The following is a 15,699-nucleotide window of genomic DNA, read 5'->3' on the forward strand; positions in this document are numbered from 1 at the left end:
CTTTGGACCAGTGATGCCTTCTTAACTTTTATTTCCCCTGTTTTGAATGTCTACAGCTATTATCCTAGGCCACCATCATAAGCTGGGAGGGGAGGTGGGGGAGCAGATTCATGTCTGTTTAGTTTCAAGCGTCCGCACCTGGAGAGGCATCCAGTCCTAGCAGCTGTACTTAATAGATTACACCCAAGTGCTTTATCCACACCTGCTCCCATTCTAACTTTGAGATGACACTCTAATGGGAAACGACTTTGAGAACCAGGGCTGGGGTGAATGCATTAAGCATGTGGGAGGGATATTGGGGATCAAAGTGGATGAGTCCCAGGGTGGACTCTGCCCCCCCCCGCAATGATTCCAGCCCCTTGGTGCTCATGCCATGAGTGTGGGCAGGACCTGTGACTTGCTTCTAACCAACAGGACATGGAAAAGGTGATCGCATGTCACTTCCACAGCTGTACTAGATTATAGGGCAAAGATGATGGGATGTCACTCCCATGGTGATGTGACATGATATGGAAACAATGATGTGATACAGCCTCATGACTATGTTAGGATACACACATAAGACTGCTCTCCTTGAAGAAGCAGGCTGCTGTAAGTTCTACAAACACAAGGAGATGATTTTTGCCAACAGCTTAAATGCGCTTGGAAGTAGATTCTTCCTGAGTTAAGCCTCCAGATGGCAATGAAGCCCTGGTGACCTCTGGCCTGCAGCCTTGTAAGAACTAGAGCAGAGAACCCAGTTAAGTCATGCCTTAGACTCCAGACACAGAAACTGAGGTCTGTTCTTTTAGGCCATTATGTTTGTAGTAATTTGTTATGCAATAATAGAAAACTAATACAAAGATTCTCCACAAGTAATGGACTGTGTGATGACAGAAAACTTAGACTCGTATCATCCTGGGTACAGCTTTTTTTGTTGAAATTCTAACCTTATACATAACAGGAGTAGCATCCAGTTAGTTGGATAGTGGTGTGCTGCTTAGAAATGATCAAAGTATTGATACACTGCTTTATTACTCGTTTAAACAGAGTCAGCAATATAATTGCTTTATTTAAAATTACTTAACAGAATGATAAAGATTATAGGATTTGGCAGTGTCCCCAAAGAAGCCTGCAGCTGCCATTTTAGTGCCCCAATTTCTACAAGATGCTAAATGAGAGATGAAATTAAAGTTTTCAAGTTCCAAGCGTGTGTGGGAGTCACAGAGAGCCACATGCTTTTTCTTTCTTTTTCTTTTGATTTAGAAGGATTATTTTCAGTTAGGTCACCCCTGCCAGGAGAGAAGAGCTGGGGCAAATAAGGCATTCCTGAGAATATCATCTCCCTTTATATAGAATTTTCCAGTTATCAAAGCACAGCCATTCTCATCTGATGAGTTCAGCCGTCAGCAGTTGAGAGCAGATCACTCAGTGGGAAACCAACAGAAGTCTGGAGAGAGGCTTGCGATTGAAGGGTTCATGGCTGGACCTCAGGCATGATCAGCCCATGGAGTGGTGAGGCTGTCCCAGAGAGAGCGTGAGGAGCACACATCTGGATGTGTACTCATTTGTGTCTTAGTGCACACTTGCACTGACATTTCCTGTTCAAATATTCTGCCTAATTCACCTGAGAAGACTTGTGGATTACACCCAAAATAAAAGACTCTGCAAAGCATATGCAGTGCTCTGCAACTAGAAAATAAAGTCACGTGCCAATAATAAGAAATCACATTGAGGCAGGCATTTAAATGATATCCTTTCAGATTCTGGAGGGAGGGCTAGTTTGTGGGCTACAGCTAGGTGCTTGAATCAGAAGCACCCCTTTTACTCAGAAACAGTATCTGACATCAAGCACTAACCTGCTGTGACCTTGGGAAAAATTTCTTTACCTAACTGGAGTCTCAGCTATATCATCTGTTAGATGAAAAGGAAGGATGAGGTAAGTAGAAAGGAATTTTTTGACTTAGCATCATTTATGCATGCAACGCTTGTTCATGCCCGAACACACCATTATAATCAGGAGGCAGGTTGGTACAGTGGTTACAGCATGGGTTGTTGTTTTTTTTTTTTTTTTTTTTTTTTTTTGAGAGAGAGAGAGAGCTGAACGGTCAGAGAGAGAGAATCCCAAGCTGGCTCCTCACCATCAATGTGAAGCCCAATGCGGGGCTCAAACTTAGGAACCGTGAAATCATGACCTGAGCCAACGTTGGATGCTTAACCGACTGAGCCACCCAGGCGCCACACAGTATAGGTTTTGAGTCAGAGGTTTAGGGTTTGAATCTGGGCCTCTTCCAGTTGCTGGCTGTGGGACCTTTAGCAAGTTCTTTACCCTTCATAAGCCTTGCTTTCCTCACCTAAAATAGAAAATATCCCCCATTTGAAAAGCTGTGATGAAGGTTGAGACAGTGTTATAAGTCAGTTGTCTAGTAATGCTGTGTAACAAACCACTGCACGCTTAGTGTTGCACAATGTGCCTGGGGCTGGAGCAATGCTTTAAGCTGTAGAGATGCAAGATGTCCAGGGTGATTCTGCCCCATGTGCTCCTAACTCTTCTGGATTCTCCCAACTGCCTGAGGCGTGTTTTTCTAATGGTGATGGCAAAAACACAGAGGCAAATCTCAGCTGTACATTGCAAGCCTTTGTTCACATTACCCGACTGGCCAAGGCAAGTTACATAGGAAAGTCCAAAATCAAGGGGTGGGGAAGTAGTCAGTCCTCCATGAGGCTATGGCAAGAGGAATGAAGAACTGAGTTGAATAATTCAGCCCAGCACAGATGGGAAGCTCTTCTGTAGGCTGGGCTTGATCAGAGCCATGATTGATCACTGACATCTCTGATTACGGTTTTTTTTGTTTGTTTCTTTGTTTTTTTCCCAACCTTCTCGATACCAATCAATCTTTCTGTGTTACTTGAAGCACAGAAACTAGAAAATTACTAGAAAAACTAGAAAATTACTCTGGCTCAAAAATACCACCATTCTCCTCACCTGTCTGACACTGCAATAGAAGCTTCTCTCTTTGGAATTATTGTCTTTTTCCTGTGGTCCTCCTATCAATAGCAAATACTTTGGAGGTAGGGAGGTATACAAAGTAATCATTAACCCGTTAGGAAAGAAGGGCAGAGGATGAAGAGAGAAATGGTATGGGAGTATGGGGCAAAAGAATGCTGCTGGGTCTTTGATATTAGATCTGGGTACAACTTAGAAATGGGGTAAATTTGAACAAATTGATCAACCATGGTCTTCTCCAAGGAAGAGGTTATTCTCCCCAACCTTTTAGGGAGTCCAAAACCTTGGCCTACATTCTGAAGCACTGGTTTTAGGAATGAACTCAGCATTTCCACTTTAACAACCTCCTCTGACTTCCCAAGTGAGGGAGAAGAAATGCTCACCTCTCATACTGAATGTGTGTAGAATTCTCTAACACTTGGGCAGTGATGGGGGAGGGGGAGATATGAAGGGTGTGGAGCCCCCCCATTCCTCAGGTCTCCTTGATGCTTCCTCCACACGTTCTTGCCTTCCCATGATTTCCAGCCCTGTCAAACTTGCGCCTGAATCTAGACTCTCCCCAATTCCTTTAATCCAGGCCAGGTAATGTCCCACCCATCCCAGCCTATGGTCTGGCCCTCATCTTCTCTTTCTCCCTAAACCCTTTTCAACCCAGACTCCCAAACTGGAAGGCTTCACCCACCAACTACCCACAAATCTACCTGTTAACAAGGACGAGGCTCAGCACCCACTTGGAGCAGAGCATGAGCTTCTTCATCTATATAACTGGTTCCTTCATCTACACAACTGGATTAAAACTATTTAGTGGTTATGGGATCACCACAAAATAATATTAAAGATTTTTTACTCTTCACAACACTCTCCAATGTTTAGTAACAATATTCTGGGTTTGGGTCAGGCCTGTTTCCTATGATATTTCTACATAATCCACAGATTCCTACAGGTTTGATACCTGCTTTGCCTCACACCAGCATCTGCTCTGGGACTAGTACTGGGTTCAAACAATCCTTGAGGTGGACACAGAACCCGTGCCTATATCCTGTCAATGTGTGGGAGCTGTTCTATCTCCTCTCTGGAGTCAGAGGAGGAGACCACGGTCACTGCAGGGATGCTGGCAAAGGCATTTTCATCTGTGAGAGGAGCCATTCAGAAACAGACCTGTCAGTTAGTCATAGATTACTTCCCAATACAACCCAATATTGACAATCACTTAGTACATGGTACATTCCATTCATGTTTATCTTCGTCTTGAGGGTGACTATGGATACTAAACTCTTGACAGGGAGTGACTGTGAGCATTCCTTCATGAGGTCTTCATGGTCCAATCTTCACTGGGAGCCTAGAATCCATCTTCCAAGTTCCAGGATCATGGACTAGGAAAGCCCAGTTATTTTGTGCTTGCTTCAGTGAGTTGCAGGTGTGGGATCCTCTCATTTGTGGTTACAGAACTGCCACCCTGGATGTCAGGATGAATAGCCAAGAGGCCTGGAGGAGGAGTGTGTCTAATATTCTGCCCTCCTCAAAAGGGAGGAAGGGGTGATACCCGCAGTGATAACCTTCCTGTGATGGTTCCCTCTCCCCTGAAAACATCAGCCTTTGTTATTTGTGAAGTAACAACTAGGCCATCTGAGTTTAAGGCTGCCCCACCTTTGAAAGGCAATGTTAAGGAAGTTTAAATAAAACACTGCAGGGAAAGAAGAAAGATGGTACTTATAAGTGGTTGATGACAATTTTTACTTTTTTAACTTTCAGGGGCGTGGGTGTGTCTGTGTCTGTGCCTGTGCGTGTGTGTGTGCATTCGTGTATCCGTGCATGGAGTGGGGAGGGGCAGGTGTGGGACACATTAAACACTAATTTCATTAATACAAGCAAAAACTGCTTTCAGAAGCTTCCAGATATGATTGGATTATAGAAATGAAGGTATACAATACATCTGGCTTTGGTTTTGGCTTGGTCTATTCCTTTGGAACAAAGGTTACCTTGTGCCCAAGTATAGTCTGCTGAATTTAGGCAAGTGAGAGAATTTAGGGGCCAGTGTGATGTTTCTCTTCCATAGTCTCTGTGGCCATGGGAAGGTTAAGAAGGCATACTAAAAATTGGAGGAGGAATTCCAGAACACTATAGGCACCAAAACAATGGTTACCTTCACTGGTTTTGCAAGTGTGGAAACACCAGTGATAACTTCAGCAGAGGATTAACAACCCCTTTCTCCTCATGACTGTGTTGGTTTCAGTCAACTCAACAGACACTGCTGTACATCTTTTCGGGTGGTGTTTTTGACGAGAGGTTTTAAAATACCAGTTATATGCCCAACAGACTGCCTTTTATAATTAGATTTTCCTTCTCAAAAAACTTAGTCTTTAGAACACACACCCTATTTCTTCTGTAAGAACATTTGTCAACATCACGTAGTCAGAAGGACTCCCTGAATCTCAACTCTTCATGCCTATTTAACTAATAATACCCCTAAGACCTGCTGGATGGCATATCAAAACAATAGAGTTGGCACAGTTTAAATGGGATCTGACCTTTAAATGAATCGATTCATTTCATAATAGAACAATTTCTTGATCCGCAACTTGAGTCCCTCGTGCATGGGGGGTTAACTAATGGCAAAGTCTTGCCTGTGGCTGATGAAAGCCACCCATCCAGACCCTCTTACCCATCTGACCACATCTCCTGCTCCTCTCCCCGACCCACTCTGCTCTAGCCCCACAGTCACCTGTTTGTCCTTTATAGTCTCCATACCTTTTCCTACCACAGGGTCTTTGCACTGTTTTTTCCTTCCATCTGTGAATTTCTCCCCCTCCTGGGGATTCTCCCGGTTCTCTTGTCACCTTCCCAGAAGGACTCTACTCAAGGACTCCAAATAGCTTCCCCATACCCTCAGTTGCTTTATCTTATTATGTTTTATATTCTTCACATTTACTGCTCCTGAAGCTGTTGTTTGCTTATTTTTAAATGATCATTGTCTGTCTTCCCGTGAGAATTCAAGGTCCCCAGAACAGGCACCTGGCACTCTTTGTTCACAAAAGCAACCCCTGACCCAGAACAACACCACGCACACAGTGAGCATTCAATAAATGGATGAATGAATGAAATTAATATAAAAAAATTTTTTTGTATCCTGTGGGTTTTAATGATATAGATCTTAGAACCGGCTCTGAGTTAACAAACAAGGGTTGGCAACCCTGTGCATATTCTTAACAATGCCATGATCAATATTTTTATATCAGGCTAAGTGTTAGTTTAACAACACATTCGGGGCGCCTGGGTGGCGCAGTCGGTTAAGCGTCCGACTTCAGCCAGGTCACGATCTCGCGGTCCGTGAGTTCGAGCCCCGCGTCGGGCTCTGTGCTGACTGCTCAGAGCCTGGAGCCTGTTTCTGATTCTGCGTCTCCCTCTCTCTCTGCCCCTCCCCCGTTCATGCTCTGTCTCTCTCTGTCCCAAAAATAAAAATAAACATTGAAAAAAAAAATTAAAAAAAAAAAAAAAAAAAAACAACACATTCAATTACCTTATTATATTTTATGTGATTTTACTGTTGTTTATGTGCATTTATTTTAAGTGTTTATGGTTGAAGCAGCCAAGAAAACTTAACATACCCCACCTCTGATTTTCTTGAAATATTTGAGATTGTGACAAATTAATATCTAACTGTATAAGGTACTATGATTTACAGAATTAATTTAATAATAAGGGATATTTTACTAAAAAAACTGCTTAACAGATCTGTAATTTTATCACATTATTGACCTAAAGTAAAACAACGGAATGCATTCTTCTCCACATGCTAAAGCTCTTAGACAATTAGGATCTGGCCATGTAAGCTTGCAAGAGAAATATTAGCAGCTTCATTGTATGGATAAGGAGACTTCTGTTCAAAGAAGTAGGCAAACCACTTATCTAAAGCCATGCAGTTTATGAATCGGCAGATGCCGGACCTCGATTCCAGTGTGCCGGCTCCCTTCCATTTCTAAGTGCCCAGCTGGGTGAACACCAAGGTATTGAATTTCAGGTTGTAAGAAAGGCGCTTCTATATTCAATAGTATATTTCAGTAGAAACAGATCTAAAAGGAGGAAGATGTATAGCCACAAGGACTTAAGAAGAAAATTATGAGGAATCCATGAGCTTTAAGAGGGCACCCAGTGGAAAACATCGGGATGAAAATAGAAGGGCAGGAGCCACTCAGCCCAGCTGGAAGGTGTGTGAGGCTTTCATGTTATAAGACATTAAATAGGCATGGGAGCCAAAAGGTCATGATGGGGCAGTCCTCAGCTCTCAGAATTGCTGCAAGTCATTTCAGCTAAGAGCATAACAACCACCTGATACACACTTTAAACCCCTTGGTGACAACTCTCAAAAGGTGGAGGTGGTACTCAAAGAAAACATCCCTCCAAACTTAATTCTGACCAATGAGGAATTGCACATCAGCCACATTGAAATGAGAAGGATCTTTGGGAGAAACTCTTCCCTTGGGTCAAAAGGAAATAAATGCCAGAAAATGTCAGAGAGTTGTCTTGTACTTCAAGAAAGTTGATTACAAACATTTTCAAGGAAATGATGAAGCCCACAGAAATGCAACTAAGAAGGATGATGTGGCTCTAAACACGTAGATCCTGAATGCAAAACTGTGAATCATGAAAACAGAGAGAGGATAGAGAATCACAGAGTAATTACAATGGAAGCATTCTTTGATGAGCTTTTTACATAAGCTCTGCTAGGGGAGAATACAAAATGGTGCCACAAGTCCTCAAGAACGGAGTGGCCTCACCTGAGCATTTACCTCTCTTGATTTTTCCCTGTTTCTGAGAGTAGGGCAGTTTTTGATGTGATGGCAGGGGTTGGGGGGGAGGCGGTTAATGAGCAAGGAGAGCCTCAACTCTGGAAGACTGGAAGACTAGAAAACACTGAAGATGACAAAGATGAAGCAGACCCAGAGAATTTTGCTTTGGTATTCTCTATGATTCTTCAAACTTAAAAGATACAAAAAAAAAAAAAAAAAAAAGACTGCCAGAAAGGATTGAAAGATAAATTAGAGAAGGAGATGGTGAGTAAGGATGCAGGGATTTTCAATGATGCCACAAGTCTCAGTTTAGACAAATTATATTCTGTGACACTGAAAGGGATGGCGTATTACATTCAATGATCTCTGAGACAGTTGTACAGACTAGAAGATTATCAGCCAGCTAGAGAAGACAAAAATCTCTATTTTCCCCAAACCCCCCCCCACACCTAAAAAGTATTGGTAGTGTGTGAGGAGCAAGTTGTAGAAGCCACAGATAATCAAATTTGATATCAGCCCAAACATAGTGGCTCCCAATCTTTTTGCCCTCAAGAACCTTTTATAATTATTAAGGGCATACCACAAAATACTTTGGTTTATGTTGTATCTAGTAACATTTATTGTATTTGAAATTAAAACTGAGAAACATTTAAAACTTAAGAGGGGCGCCTGGGTGGCTGAGCTGGTTAGGCATTTGACTCTTGGTTTAGCCTCAAGGACATGATCTCATGGTTTGTTAAGATTGAGCCCCATGTCAGGCTCTGCACTGCCAGCATAGAGAGCCTGCTTGGGATTCTGTGCCTCCCTCTCTTGCTGCCCCTCCCCCACTTTCTCTCTGCCCCTCAAAATAACTAAATAAGTAAACAACATTAAAGAAAACAAAACAAAACAAACAAAAACTTAAGAATACAAGCACAAAGGGTGCCTGGGTGGCTCAGTCAGTTAAGCGTCTGACTCCTGGGTTTGGCTCAGGTCATGATCTCACAGTCTCATGAGTTTGGGCCCTATGTCAAGGCTCTGTGCTGACAGCGTAGAGCCTGCTTGGGATTCTCTCCCTCTCCCTCTCTCTCCCTCTCTCTCTGCCCCTCCCCCACTTACGCGGTCTCTGTCTCTCTCAAAATAAATAAACTTAAAAAAATAAAAGAATACAAAGCACCAATCCATTAGGCATCAGACCCAGTGATGTCAAGACGTATCACATAGCTTCTGGGAAACTCCACTGTACATTTTGGAGAGAATGAGAGCAGAAAATGCATATGATCTCTTAGTATTAGGAAAACAGGTTTGATCCTGCAGACTCCCTCAAAGAGAGAAGTTCTGGATCATACTCTGAGAACTGTTACACAAAAATTTCTCACCATGTCCCCAAGGAGATACAAATATAGATGCTCATAACAACATTACTTATAAATAGCAAATACTTGCCAATATCCTTTAGTAGAGAAATGGGTAAACTATAAAAAAAAAACCCTCTAATTTCTAAATAAACTCATTTTTTGCCTATCAATATGATTTACAGCAAAACAATGTTGTAAAAAAAACAACTTGGAGAATATTCTATCCAGTATGACATCATTAAATAAAATTCCAATATGCCGTGGAACACCTGGGTGGCTCAGTAGGTTGAGCGTCAGACTTTTGATTTTGGCTCAGGTCATGATCCCAGGGTTAAGCCCCATATCGGGCTCTTCACTGAGCATGGAGCCTGCTTTAGATTCTCTCACCCCAGGGGTGCCTGGGTGGCTCAGTCGTTAAGTGTCTGACTTCAGCTCAGGTCGTGATCTCTGTTTGTGAGTTCAAGTCCTGCATCAGGCTCTGTGCTGACAGTTCAGAGCCTGGAGCCTGTTTCAGGTTCTGTGTCTCCCTCTCTCTCTCTGCCCCTCCCCCACTCATGCTCTGTCTGTCTCTCTTTCTCCCTCAAAAATAAATATTAAAAAAAAAAGATTCTCTCACCCCATCTGTCCCTCTCCCCTGCTTGTGTACTCTCTAAAATACATATATATATTTAGAAATAATAGTATTATTATCAAATAATACTATTATTTCTAAAGCCCTACTTGAAACTGAAAACCAATATGAAGCAAGTATTAAAATATGCTATCTGTTCATTTTAAATAGAGGATACAAAGGCTTTTTAATATTATCCTCTGTATTTTTTTTTCAGCATCTTTCAAATGATTTCCAGGCTGTTACCAAGAGTGATCATTAAGTTCTAACTTCAGGCCACCTAAAATAATGGTTCTTAAAGTGTATCCCCCCCCCCCACTCATCAGTAGCATCAGCCTCATCTGAGGGCTTGTTAGACCCACAAATCACAAGGCCCACCCCAGACCTCCTGAATCTGCATCTCTAGGTTGGGGCTAGGGAATCTGGGTTATGGCAAGCCACTCAGGAGATTCTGATGAAAGCCCCAGTTTGAGAACCAGAGTGCAAGAACAATGTGACCATTCAACCTGCCACTTAAATAAATGCATCTAATTCAGCAGAAATTTTGGTAACATTGCTTATGATGCTTTGTGGACAAAATGACATTAGACAGAAAAAGGAATTTCTCAAAGACACTTACCAAATGTCCTAAAAGGATCCCCCATATCTCTGGGAGTTCAGATTTTCTTCGTTTGTCTACGTGCCTTTGGCTTGAGTACATGAACTTTAACTTTTGACACAAATCTGAGCTAACCTGTGGCTTCTGGTTACATTTCTGACCATTTGGACATCCTGGTCAGCATAAACTTTGATCGACTACACCTTATGTGGATGAATTCCTTTATAATTACCTAAATCAAAGTTTTTAAAGTGCGGTTTCCAGACCAGCAACATCAGCATCACCTGGAAACTTATTAGAAATGCAAAATTCTGACCCCATCCCAGTTCTGCTGAATCAGAAACTTGGGGGATGGGCCCAGCAATCTGTGTTTTAGCAAGCCCTCCAGGTGACTTTGACGGACTATAGTTTGAGATACACTAACATCAATAAATCTACACAGAAGAAGAGCGTCCTGGCAAGAGTGATATGCAATTTAAAGAAGGTTCCAAATAGGAATGGCTGAAACACTAATCAGAGAATTAATCGCAATGGCGAATCTCCATTCAGAACCAGCCTGCCTAAAGCTTACTGAAGTGCTACACACTTCTTCCATTTACTGCTTTCGTGTGGTGATCTCTTATTTTTCTTTGTCCCCTTTAAAGGACAGCCTGAAAAAATTAGAATTGTTTGGTCTACTTAAATAACTTTGCCAAAATGGCTTTATCAGCACAATTCTTTTCACTCCTTTCTGTCAATTCCTGCATAGCTTATTTCGAGGATTGTTCTGACTTCTGAGATAGATTCTGCATGATTCATAATATGTTAAAACTATGGAAGATTCCTCCAGAGAAGGCATTTCCAAAAAGTAGATCATGCAAACCACGTGGCATACTTTGGCCCCTTGAACGCTTTTCTGATTCTAGAGATGCTATGGAGTCAGCAGGATTCTCTCAGACCAATATTGTCCAACACGTGTCGACAGCACTGACTTCACTCACAGGATCTGGAGGAGAGGATCAATCTATAGCAGTTGGTGAAAGTATCAAGTAGAGATTTATTGGGTGTCCTTCAGTTCAAAATGTTTGATTAACTCCACTCTTTCTGGGGAAAATTCTACCTAGCTGATTACTGTTTTGTTATTCCTTGTCCGTTCTTATTTTCTTTCTCACAGGCAAAACTGTGCCTGAGGTCCAATTTGCATAATTCAGGCCTGGGTCTCTACTGGAGATATATTTTCCCGTCATCTTGCAGTTTGCATTTAAGTGCCTATAACAAATATTATCATTTCATACAGACTGGAGGCTCACTCATGGGCATCAGGGCTAGAAAGCCCATAGAGTGAGTAAGTGAATCATGAGGCCCAGAAGTTCAGCAGTTAGGAAACCTTGGTCCAACTCTTAGCGGAGCTGGCAAATTCTGTCAGAGAGGATAATGGGCTAGCCCATCTGAGAAATGGAAGAAATGAACTAGAAGTCCTGTTAAGTCCTACCTTCACCAAGCATGGTGGATTATCACTGAGATAGGAACCTCCTCCTTCACTGCCAGCCAGGCCCTGCTAGGACCCAGATGAATGAAAAACCACAGTGCGTAGATAATACTCTGTCCTTACTCAATAATAGACACACTCTCTAATAAGACAGTGCATGTCCTGGGCCTTTAGCTAGGATGTTTTTAAGACTCTGTCTCCTTCTGGTTTGTTCCTCATCAAATAATAATGACACTCAATAATTGTTTCACTGGGGCGCTTTTCCTTCACCATGAGGCTCAATGGCAGAAAATTTTTCTGGGCACAGTGCACATTCCATTGTTTGGGTTTTATAAAAACTTGGGATAGGAGAAAAATAATAAAAAGAAAGAGCAAATTCTTTCACTCCATTAGTTACTCATTAGTTAAGCATTAGCCTTCTCTTAGGGAGAAAATCATGTTCAGTAGTAGGATATGGCCTAATATCAAGCAGTAGAGTTGGTTAATTGGTCACTTTCTTTTTAAAATTTATTTACTTTTATGTTTTCAAGTAGGCTTCACACCCAGTGTGGAGCACAATGCAAGGCTTGAACTCATGACCCTGAGATCAAGACCTGAGCTGAGACCAAAAGTCAGACACTTAACCAACTGAGCCACCCAGGCGCCCCCTTTTTTATTTATATGTTTATTTATTTATTTGGTTAATTTCTATTAAATACCAGTCAATATCTGTTTTAAATGGGAGGTTCCTTTTTGTCCCCAAAGATGTATCTTCTCCAATATCCACCTTTTGAATATTTTACATTTCAGCTGGCCTAAAAGGTTTCTAAATCTTAATGAGAAAATCAAATTCACAAAATTCAAGATTAGAAGACTCTGTATTTATCTTTGGGTGGGACAGACCTACCCATTCAATACCAGAACAGAATGACCAAGACTGTGTGCACATGATGGAATGACAATTCTACTTTACTTAGCTCAGGTGGTATGTTGTAAGAATTTCCTGTAACTTATCAGCCAGGCCTCTTTCTCTGCATCCTTTAAAAATGCATCCGCTTGTTTTGCCTAACCACTAACACACAATGTACTCAATATTCATGTTTACACAGAAGAGGCTATTTCATGCAGCTCAGATGTCTGCTAATACAATGAACAAGAGACCTATTGCATAACATGATGATAAACTTCAGTGATGTTTAACTCCCATAGGGAGCTTTTGGACAATTTTTTAGTGGTCTACGGAATTCTTATTCTGAGATGCAGAAGGAAACAGCAACGACTGAATTTCCTTTGTAGCCTCTTGACATTTTGAAATTACTGTGTCTCCTTTCTGCTTTAATGCAATTATCTTCATGAACATACCTTGCCAAAAATCTACTAGCCACTTCTTTAAGGTAAATTATATTGTATTCTAGGACTCAAATGATTCATTCTTATTTGAAACAGCTCTTAGACAATGAAGACAAATATGAATATATATGTATACAAACATGATTATATATAAAAGGTACATATATGTGTGGACATGTATGTTTATGTGTGTATGTGTATATACATACATATGAATCATTTATTATTGTTAAAATCTGTTAGTGCTATATTTGATATGCAAGTTAAACATTCTAAAGGGCAAATTCAAAACACCTAAAGGTTGCCTATTTCATCAGAGGTTACTGACCACACTTACCAGAGGGGGTAGATAATATTCTTCAGTATGAAGACTAGCAAACACCATTTTATTTATTTATTTTTATTTAAAATTTTTTTTAAGAGAGAGAGAGAGACAGTGTGTGAGTGGGGGAGGGCAGAGAGAGAGGGAGACTGAACTCCCTGAAGCAGGCTCCAGGCTCCATGCTGTCAGCACAGAGCCGACACAGGGCTCGAACTCACCAACTGTGAGATCATAACCTGAGCTGAAGTCGGACGCTTCACCCAGGCAACCCAACACACACCATTTTTAAGTAGAAATAAGACTTGTCTATTTTGTGATCGCATTTTATGTGTTTGATTAAAAAAAATCTCACATCTGAAAGTTGCAGTTCCTTTTCATGTGCTACAATTTACAATAAGTGGTGAACATTATAATCACTGAAGAGTAAGTGTGGATAATCAGCAGATACTTAAAAACAAATACATGATTTAGGCATTTTCTAGCTTGCCTGTAAATATGGTGCACTGCATTAAATGAGAACATGCTTCTTAAGCCAACATAAAGACAGAATCCTCACCATACCTTCATAGGAGCCAGCTGGATGGGTGTGATGCAGGAAGGGTCTACCATGGGCTTCCGCCTGTTGGCCGTGTCTGCTAACAGGCTGTGCCACTGCTGCGGGAGGCCCGTGAATTTCTGTTCTTGTGGATCAAACCCAGTGTGAACCCTGTGTTCAAAGTTAGATGGACCAGATATTTCAATCTTTTTCTTTTTCTTTCCGAACATGATGCAAAGACCTGGGAAATGCAAACAGAAAAGAGATAATGTTTGTATCTCGCCAGCAGAAGATGATAGGAAAACTATCCATTCGCAGTTCTGTCTTTTCTTTTTTTTTTTTTTTAATTTTTTTTTTTTCAACGTTTATTTATTTTTGGGACAGAGAGAGACAGAGCATGAACGGGGGAGGGGCAGAGAGAGAGGGAGACACAGAATCAGAAACAGGCTCCAGGCTCTGAGCCATCAGCCCAGAGCCTGACGCGGGGCTCGAACTCACGGACCGCGAGACCGTGACCTGGCTGAAGTCGGACGCTTAACTGACTGCGCCACCCAGGCGCCCCGGCAGTTCTGTCTTTTCGATTATTCCTCTAGGTATCAGCAGCAAAAGATGAAAGTTGGATTTTCAGGGGGTGTAGATAAGATATTTCACTCATAATTTGTTTTCTCCTTGCACTTGCCATGTAGAATATACAGTTCCCTGCCCAACTGATTTTGGATTTGGCCATGTGAACTGCCTTGATATGGACTGTGCAGCAGTCCGGTGTGGAGGCACTCTGAGTAGAAGAGTAGAAGGCACTCAGAGTAGAAGGCACTCTGTGTTTCTACTTTCCTCCTTGTGCTTCTGGTGGGTGATACTCCCTCAGCCTGCATCCTGGAAGGAGAGATGCATGAAGCAGATCCAAATCCAACCTCCAGTCTGAAGCCGTGCCCAGCTGAGCCACAGGTGACTCATGAGTAAGAAATCAAGGCTTATAATTAAGCCACTAAAATTCTGAACTTGCTATGTGGTATTAGCAAAGCAGAAGCTGACTAGCACACAGGGAGAAGCATCTCAAAATTTGGTGTGCACTTGAAATCTCAAACCTTTGTATGGACAAATACATGTTTATACATGAAAAATGAGGTTAGTAATCACATTCACCATATAAAATTATTATTAGGATTAAACTAGTAAACATTGGTAAAACACTCTGAAAAGTCCCTGGCACAAAGTAAGTGCTACAAATATAAATAGATCTCTGAACAAATAGAGAAGAAACTTGACTGGCATTGCCTGCAGAGAAAGGAGCTGGGGAGACAAAGCAGGGAGAAAGACCCATTTTTTCACTGTATATTATGTTTAGAACTTCGTAGCATGTATGTTGCCTATTTGAAACAATGTAGTTTACCTAATTAAAATATACCTTGTGACCAGGATACCTCTAGAAAATATTTAAAATAGTCACTGTGTGCTTTATGGTACCAAAAACATGTCAGACAACCTGGGTTTGAATCCCAGATAGGTCGCCTATTCACTATGATCGTGGGTAACTGCTTTTCCATCTCTCAGTTTATTGTGAATAGGACCATCATGATCATTTGCGGAACCCTGAAAAACACTGTTGCAGGCATTATAAATGATGATGGTTTGGCTTCAACGTTGCTTTGTTGGGAAAGTCTTCCCTCAGCCTTTAGGCTTGAATAGGTGAGTTATACATTCATATAGCTCCATGTACATATTCTTCC

At 41.6% G+C, this 15,699-nt stretch overlaps 1 protein-coding gene across 1 annotated transcript in view; it reads right to left on the reverse strand.

The window, feature by feature from the left end:
• The window catches only part of PAK5 (p21 (RAC1) activated kinase 5), a 102,890-nt gene extending 88,688 nt beyond the window's left edge, over positions 1–14,202 (reverse strand). Inside the window, exon 1 of the mRNA XM_047069678.1 lies at positions 13,999–14,202. Coding sequence (XP_046925634.1) covers positions 13,999–14,202 — 204 coding nt within the window. The remainder of the gene's footprint in view (positions 1–13,998) is intronic.
• Between the last annotated feature and the right edge of the window lie 1,497 nt (positions 14,203–15,699).

Source organism: Lynx rufus, unplaced genomic scaffold (genome assembly GCF_022079265.1).
Source record: "Lynx rufus isolate CCGP_SWC_20201006 ecotype Redwood Valley unplaced genomic scaffold, mLynRuf1.p SCAF_8, whole genome shotgun sequence".
Taxonomy (NCBI): domain Eukaryota; kingdom Metazoa; phylum Chordata; class Mammalia; order Carnivora; family Felidae; genus Lynx; species Lynx rufus.